The sequence below is a fragment of the Acipenser ruthenus genome, unplaced genomic scaffold (assembly GCF_902713425.1).
Source record: "Acipenser ruthenus unplaced genomic scaffold, fAciRut3.2 maternal haplotype, whole genome shotgun sequence".
Taxonomy (NCBI): domain Eukaryota; kingdom Metazoa; phylum Chordata; class Actinopteri; order Acipenseriformes; family Acipenseridae; genus Acipenser; species Acipenser ruthenus.
In genome coordinates, this window is record NW_026708202.1 from 90,001 (window position 1) to 98,352 (window position 8,352).

At 44.9% G+C, this 8,352-nt stretch overlaps 2 protein-coding genes across 3 annotated transcripts in view; both read right to left on the minus strand.

Moving 5' to 3' along the window:
- LOC131730012 (lysoplasmalogenase-like protein TMEM86A) overlaps nucleotides 1-1,522 on the minus strand; it is a 3,288-nt gene extending 1,766 nt beyond the window's left edge. Inside the window, exons 1-2 of the mRNA XM_059020284.1 lie at nucleotides 1,096-1,522; nucleotides 1-219 (exon numbers count right to left, since the gene is read on the minus strand). The exon at nucleotides 1-219 is cut by the window's left edge and continues 37 nt beyond it. Coding sequence (XP_058876267.1) covers nucleotides 1-219; nucleotides 1,096-1,146 — 270 coding nt within the window. The 5' untranslated portion in view covers nucleotides 1,147-1,522. The remainder of the gene's footprint in view (nucleotides 220-1,095) is intronic.
- Nucleotides 1,523-2,968: 1,446 nt separating this feature from the next.
- LOC131730011 (mucin-1-like) lies at nucleotides 2,969-7,743 on the minus strand. Of its 2 annotated transcripts, none has more exons than XM_059020282.1 (5): nucleotides 7,548-7,743; nucleotides 7,218-7,279; nucleotides 5,304-6,927; nucleotides 3,996-4,118; nucleotides 2,969-3,180 (listed from the first exon to the last, which is right to left on the minus strand). In XM_059020282.1, the coding sequence occupies exons 1-5, from the start codon at nucleotides 7,631-7,633 to the stop codon at nucleotides 3,129-3,131; spliced, it is 1,947 nt and encodes a 648-aa protein (XP_058876265.1). In that variant the 5' UTR covers nucleotides 7,634-7,743; the 3' UTR covers nucleotides 2,969-3,128. The 2 variants fall into 2 exon arrangements, with proteins under 2 accessions (XP_058876265.1, XP_058876266.1); XM_059020283.1 differs by having other exon boundaries at nucleotides 2,969-3,280; nucleotides 7,548-7,740.
- Between the last annotated feature and the right edge of the window lie 609 nt (nucleotides 7,744-8,352).

Genomic DNA, 8,352 nt, shown 5'->3' on the forward strand with positions numbered 1-8,352 from the left:
TCCGGCTGCAGACAGAAGCAGCCCTGCCAGCACCGCCCCTGTGGAACCGCACAGGGACCGCCCCCCTTTGTGATACCACACCAGGCCGGCCAATGACAGCACGGGGGCGGACTTCACCGCCGCAGAGAAGGGGGAGGGGCTAGAGTCAGGGAGCCAGAGGTAGAAGTACGTTGAACTGGAAACGAAGAATGGAAGCAAACTGGTAACCAGTTCAGCCAACTGGGAGGAGGGAGAGAGAGAGAGAGAGAGAGAGAGAGAGAGAGGAGGGTTCAACGGGTTATTATGGGCTGGAATGAGGGGCAGTTGGGAGCCACTCACACACACAGTCTTTGTCAACAGAATTTAAACTACATATCCCAGCATGCATCTGCATTGGGGTCCATGACAGGGGATCATGGGAGATGTAGTCTGTTAACTTTACCATACATCAAACAGTAAAGGAAATGTCACATTGAGAAAGACTTCTAGTCGTTAGTCATTGAATTCACACTGAAGACCCTGAGAAAGACTTCTAGTCGTTAGTCATTGAATTCACTCTGAAGACCCTGAGAAAGACTTCTAGTCGTCAGTCATTGAAGTCACACTGAAGACCCTGAGAAAGACTTCTAGTCGTGAGTCATTGAATTCACACTGAAGACCCTGAGAAAGACTTCTAGTCGTTAGTCACTGAATTCACTCTGAAGACCCTGAGAAAGACTTCTAGTCGTTAGTCATTGAATTCACACTGAAGACGCTGAGAAAGACTTCTAGTCGTTAGTCATTGAATTCACACTGAAGACGCTGAGAAAGACTTCTAGTCGTTAGTCATTGAATTCACACTGAAGACCCTGAGAAAGACTTCTAGTCGTTAGTCATTGAATTCACACTGAAGACCCTGAGAAAGACTTCTAGTCGTTAGTCATTGAATTCACTCTGAAGACCCTGAGAAAGACTTCTAGTCGTTAGTCATTGAATTCACACTGAAGACCCTGAGAAAGACTTCTAGTCGTTAGTCACTGAATTTATGAAGTTCCTTTTAGCGCTTCTAAAAATCCATGGAGTGTTTTTTTACAGTTACAGGAGATTAACAAACGAATAAAATTAATTAATCCTTACCGTTCTTCGTTCCTTTCTGCGACAGTAAGCTTGCGTTTCAAGAATGTCCATTTTGTATTCTCCGTTGGTGTGGAAATGTATACAAACACACACACACACACACACAAACCAGCCTCTTCAAATACACCAGCGACCGCGGATCACTTTACAGACCATCAACTCTTCAAACTAACCTCGAACCGTCTCTCTTTATAAAGTCTATTATCCTATGATCTGTGTATCTCTCTCTCCTTCTATTCTCTTTATAAAATCTATTCCTAGATCAATCCCTATTATCCGATCCACCTCTCCCCTCTAATAATAATCTGTCTCAATATCCACAAGTATTTTATACTCTCTCTCTCTCTCTGTTGCTAGATGTCACAGTCCATCTTGAGTTGAGATAACAGTTCAAATCTTTCAGTAACTAGAAGTCACAGTCCATCTTCCATTGAGATAAGAGTTCAGAAGTCCACCCACTCCACTCCAGCCCAGCCCTGTCTCTCCTCTCTCCGCGTCAGCGATGTGAGCACGCCGCTTCAGATTTCAATCTGATAAAAACCTGGAGAGCAAAGTACAGCAACGTGGCTTTTTATATTGAGGGGAACTCCAAACCAGAAGAGACCGAGAGAGAAAGTCAAGTTTGGAGTTTCTGATCCAGTGAAGTTCTGGATGACGAAGGCATTAAAACGTTTCTCTGCTAACTTGACTTTCTCTCTCAGTCTCTTCTGGTTTGGAGTTTCTGATCCAGTGAAGTTCTGGATGACGAAGGCATTAAAACGTTTCTCTGCTAACTTGACTTTCTCTCTCGGTCTCTTCTGGTTTGGAGTTTCTGATCCAGTGAAGTTCTGGATGACGAAGGCATTAAAACGTTTCTCTGCTAACTTGACTTTCTCTCTCGGTCTCTTCAAGTTTGGAGTTTCTGATCCAGTGAAGTTCTGGATGACGAAGGCATTAAAACGTTTCTCTGCTAACTTGACTTTCTCTCTCGGTCTCTTCTGGTTTGGAGTTTCTGATCCAGTGAAGTTCTGGATGACGAAGGCATTCAAACGTTTCTCTGCTAACTTGACTTTCTCTCTCAGTCTCTTCTGGTTTGGAGTTTCTGATCCAGTGAAGTTCTGGATGACGAAGGCATTAAAACGTTTCTCTGCTAACTTGACTTTCTCTCTCGGTCTCTTCTGGTTTGGAGTTTCTGATCCAGTGAAGTTCTGGATGACGAAGGCATTAAAACGTTTCTCTGCTAACTTGACTTTCTCTCTCGGTCTCTTCTGGTTTGGAGTTTCTGATCCAGTGAAGTTCTGGATGACGAAGGCATTAAAACGTTTCTCTGCTAACTTGACTTTCTCTCTCAGCCTCTTCTGGTTTGGAGTTTCTGATCCAGTGAAGTTCTGGATGACGAAGGCATTAAAACGTTTCTCTGCTAACTTGACTTTCTCTCTCGGTCTCTTCTGGTTTGGAGGTTCTGATCCAGTGAAGTTCTGGATGACGAAGGCATTAAAACGTTTCTCTGCTAACTTGACTTTCTCTCTCGGTCTCTTCTGGTTTGGAGTTTCTGATCCAGTGAAGTTCTGGATGACGAAGGCATTAAAACGTTTCTCTGCTAACTTGACTTTCTCTCTCGGTCTCTTCTGGTTTGGAGTTTCTGATCCAGTGAAGTTCTGGATGACGAAGGCATTAAAACGTTTCTCTGCTAACTTGACTTTCTCTCTCAGTCTCTTTGTTTTTCATACATTAACATTCCCAAGTCTTGTAAGACGTGGGACAACTGGACACTTGTTAGTTTAGCGAGGAGACAGACAGGAGTCTTGGACCATGAAGGACAGGGACCCGATGACTGGACACAAAAAAAAACAGATATATATGTGTAATAAAACACAAAAAACATTTTCCAAACCATCTTTGAAATGTTTAATATTTTGAACAGAATAAAAAGGAAACAAGAATCAAAAAGGAGACAGAAAAATAAGTTTGTTGTTTTTTTTTCTTAAACTCTGATTTCAGGACAAGTGCTTTATTACATATTTCATATTTTCACAGTTTTCCTCTCTCTCTCTCTACTTCCTCTTTTTCTTCGTCTTCCTCCCTGTGTTTTTCGTTCCCTTCTTCCTGCTTCGTGACTCGTAGATTGAGAGAAGGAGGGGGAGGGAGGGAGAGAAAGAGAGAGAGAGAGATCTTGAATTCTGCTGTTGATAACTTCAATGCTCATCTGAAAAAAATAATGATAATTAACAATATATTAAACTCAGGGGGGCTGTCTGAATCGTGTTTGGTGTTGCTGTATAATATATAAAACTATGGCTATTGAAACTCAGGGGGACTGTCTGAATCGTGTTTGGTGTTGCTGTATAATATATAAAACTATGGCTATTGAAACTCGGGGACTGTCTGAATCGTGTTTGGTGTTGCTGTATAATATATAAAACTATGGCTATTGAAACTCAGGGGGACTGTCTGAATCGTGTTTGGTGTTGCTGTATAATATATAAAACTATGGCTATTGAAACTCAGGGGGACTGTCTGAATCGTGTTTGGTGTTGCTGTATAATATATAAAACTATGGCTATTGAAACTCAGGGGGACTGTCTGAATCGTGTTTGGTGTTGCTGTATAATATATAAAACTATGGCTATTGAAACTCAGGGGGGCTGTCTGAATCGTGTTTGGTGTTGCTGTATAATATATAAAACTATGGCTATTGAAACTCAGGGGGACTGTCTGAATCGTGTTTGGTGTTGCTGTATAATATATAAAACTATGGCTATTGAAACTCAGGGGGGCTGTCTGAATCGTGTTTGGTGTTGCTGTATAATATATAAACACAACCTGATTAAGCAACTAATTTAAAAACGCTCTCTCTCTCTCTCTCTCTCTCTCTCTCTCTCTTCTGGGTTGGAGTTTATTATGGGATGCGGGATCCTCACCTGTGCGACGGTGGTTTCTCCTCAGTGGGCGTGGCTTTCTCTGTGATGTCAGCCGGGGGGCGGTCCTGAACGGTTTGAGTGACAGACTGAGAATCTGAGGTAGCTGCTGAAGATCCTGTATCGCTGAGAAATCAATTGATAAAATGAATCAATACAAATTTGAACTGTGTAAGATTTATACGATACAAGCAGGTAATAATAATAATAATAATAATAATAATAATAATAATAATAGTCCTAGAAAAAACGACTACTTTTTAAAATAACAATTCTAAATCAGCACATTTTTTGCAAATGCTTACGACATTTTTCTTAAATAATGATTCATAACAAGATGAATTATTATTATTATTATTATTATTATTATTATTATTATTATTATTATTATTATTAATGAGTCGCTCAGCAGACGCTTTTCTCCAGAGAGACTTCCAGAGACCAGGGGGGTGAACTCTGAATCATCAACAACTGCTGCTGCTGCTGCAGAGTCACTTCCAATAGGAGCTCGTTTGTTTGACTGAGCACAAGGAGGTGAAGCGACTCGCCCAGGGTCACACGCACGCACGCACGCACAGGGAGTCACTGGGTGCTGCAGAGTCACTTCCAATAGGAGCTCGTTTGTTTGACGTCTCATCCGAAGGATGGAGGACAAGGAGGTGAAGCGACTCGCTCAGGGTCACACACACACACACACACACACACACACACACGCACAGGGAGTCAGTGGCTGCTGCAGAGTCACTTCCAATAGGAGCTCGTTTGTTTGACGGAGCACAAGGAGGTGAAGCGACTCGCTCAGGGTCACGCACACACACACACACACACACACACACACACGCACAGGGAGTCACTGGCTGCTGCAGAGTCACTTCCAATAGGAGCTCGTTTGTTTGACGTCTCATCCGAAGGACGGAGCACAAGGAGGTGAAGCAACTCGCCCAGGGTCACGCACACACGCGCACACACACACACAAACACACACACACACAGACACACACACACACACACACAGAGCTGCCTTTCTGAACTACTGAGATATAATGATGTTTTTCCTGGTTGCGTTTTGAACTGTCAGCATTATATTTGTTGAAATGTTTAAAATGATCAATAAAAAATGATTAAAAAAAACGAAACAGGTCACTTAAATAAATGAAATAAATAAAAATAAAATTCTCTCTCTTCCACCAGAATGAAAAAATCCGTCCCCCCCCCCTCACGAAGCCTTATTAAAAAAACACAAAAATACAAACAGACTCACACGATCTCACAGCGTTAACGCGAGCCAGCGAGATCCTTCTCACAGCTTACCTGCTGCAGCGCTGCATGCTGGGAAGACTCGGAGAGGAACCCCCCTCTCTCTCCCCATTGGGCAGAGCGGCCCCCTCCTCCCTCTCCCTCTCCCCACCAGGGGTCGCTCTCCCTGGTCCGCTGCTGCTGCTGCACTTCCCTTCTGTGGAGGCGGGGGGCGCTGTGGGCGGGTTTTTCGTTTTCTTGGGGCTCCGATTGGCCCCCGAACTCCCTCCGCTCCGCCCGGCTTTGTCAGAGTCGCGGTCGCCCTCCTCGCCAGCAGGGGAGCCAGACTGCGTCTCTCTGTTCGTTTCGGGGCTGCGTTTGACCTCCTTGGCAGTAGGGGGCGCTGTACAGGCTTCTACATTACCTGGGTTTAATTTAACCACTTTTTCAGTATTCGATTCTGGTTTCGCAGGGCTGCATTTACCCTCCTTGGCCACAGGGGGTGCTGAAGAGGAATTCAATTCTATATCAGTGGTGCATTTACCCTCCTTGACTGCAGGGGGTGCTGAAGAGGAATTCAATTCTATATCAGTGGTGCATTTACCCTCCCTGACTGCAGGGGGCGCTGAAGAGGAATTTGATTCTACATCAGCATTGCATTTACCCTCCTTGACTGCAGGGGGCGCTGAAGAGGAATTAAATTCTATATCAGTGGTGCATATACCCTCCTTGACTGCAGGGGGCGCTGAAGAGAAATTCGATTCTATATCAGTGGTGCATTTACCCTCCTTGACTGCAGGGGGCGCTGACGAGGAATTCGATTCTATATCAGCGGTGCATTTACCCTCCTTGACTGCAGGGGGCGCTGAAGAGGAATTGGATTCTATATCAGAGGTGCATTTACCCTCCTTGACTGCAGGGGGCGCTGACGAGGAATTGGATTCTATATCAGAGGTGCATTTACCCTCCTTGACTGCAGGGGGCGCTGACGAGGAATTGGATTCTATATCAGAGGTGCATTTACCCTCCTTGACTGCAGGGGGCGCTGACGAGGAATTCGATTCTATATCAGCGGTGCATTTACCCTCCTTGACTGCAGGGGGCGCTGAAGAGGAATTGGATTCTATATCAGCAGTGCATTTACCCTCCTTGACTGCAGGGGGCGCTGACGAGGAATTCGATTCTATATCAGCGGTGCATTTACCCTCCTTGACTGCAGGGGGCGCTGAAGAGGAATTGGATTCTATATCAGCAGTGCATTTACCCTCCTTGACTGCAGGGGGCGCTGAAGAGGAATTGGATTCTATATCAGTGGTGCATTTACCCTCCTTGACTGCAGGGGGCGCTGAAGAGGAATTAGATTCTATATCAGCAGTGCATTTACCCTCCTTGACTGCAGGGGGCGCTGAAGAGGAATTGGATTCTATATCAGCGGTGCATTTACCCTCCTTGACTGCAGGGGGCGCTGAAGAGGAATTGGATTCTATATCAGTGGTGCATTTACCCTCCTTGACTGCAGGGGGCGCTGAAGAGGAATTAGATTCTATATCAGCGGTGCATTTACCCTCCTCGACTGCAGGGGGAGCTGTAGGAGGATTAGATTCTGTTTGCGAGGGGGTGCGTTTGGCCTCCACAGAGGCAGGGGGCGACAGAGAGCTGGGAGGAGCTGCGACAAGGACATCAGTGGTTTGCTTAGAAGCTGTGGAAAAAAATAAAAAAATAAAAAAATAATAACAAAGTTTAGAAGATTTGCTTTAATTTGTTTTTTTTTTGCAAGCGCTGCGGATTTTATTTCTGAACGTGAGCTCTCTACCGGTTCTGAACAGACCCGAAAAACGACCCGACACCAAAAGGGTCAAAAGGTTTTTAAAAAAAAACCCTGAATCTACAAGGAATGAATCTCAAACAGGAATCACTCACCCCTCTGCTTAAAGTCATCATAATAATCATCATCATCATAATCTAAGTTTCGACGAATAAGGTTCTTACACTGCTGTGATGTCACGGCTGTCTGAGGGGAGGGGCTTGTTTCCATGGAGACTTCCTGGGAACTAAAAAACAAAGAAAAAACATCTAGTATTTTGAATATTGCGGATCAGAGCTGGGAATCAGACTCCTATCCCACAGCAGTGTGATCCAGTCCAGGTTTTACTGCTACCAGCTTGATCAGCCCCCAGTGTGTCTAGCTAACAAGCTCAGGGTGTGTCTGATTATTAAACTCCCAGTGAAACCAGGACTGGATCACACTGCTGTGGAATAGGAGTCTGAGTCCCAGCCCTGCTGTTTTTCCACGGTTAACAGAGAGTTCGATGCCTTTACCTGCGTGGGATTGTGGGACACCTGTTTGAGAAGTTAACCCAACTCTCTCCATCGCTCCCTTTTGGCTGCCCGGAGCGCTCCCACATGCTTGAACCCGGGTCCACCGGCGACTGAGCCGGGGAGATAGAGAGGGAGGAGAAATCAGCGACCCAGCCAAAATCTGCTGAGAGAAAAAGAAAGAAATGTCTTTATAATATACAGCGCTAGACCCTGATATTGATGCGATCCAGCCCTCTGAAATGTCTTTATAATATACAGCGCTAGACCCTGATATCGATGCGATCCAGCCCTCTGAAATGTCTTTATAATATACAGCGCTAGACCCTGATATCGATGCGATCCAGCCCTCTGAAATGTCTTTATAATATACAGCGCTAGACCCTGATATCGATGCGATCCAGCCCTCTGAAATGTCTTTATAATATACAGCGCTAGACCCTGATATCGATGCGATCCAGCCCTCTGAAATGTCTTTATAATATACAGCGCTAGACCCTGATATCGATGCGATCCAGCCCTCTGAAATGTCTTTATAATATACAGCGCTAGACCCTGATATCGATGCGATCCAGCCCTCTGAAATGTCTTTATAATATACAGCGCTAGACCCCGATATCGATGTGATCCAGCCCTCTGAAATGTCTTTATAATATACAGCGCTAGACCCTGATATCGATGCGATCCAGCCCTCTGAAATGTCTTTATAATATACAGCGCTAGACCCTGATATCGATGCGATCCAGCCCTCTGAAATGTCTTTATAATATACAGCGCTAGACCCTGATATTGATGTGATCCAGCCCTC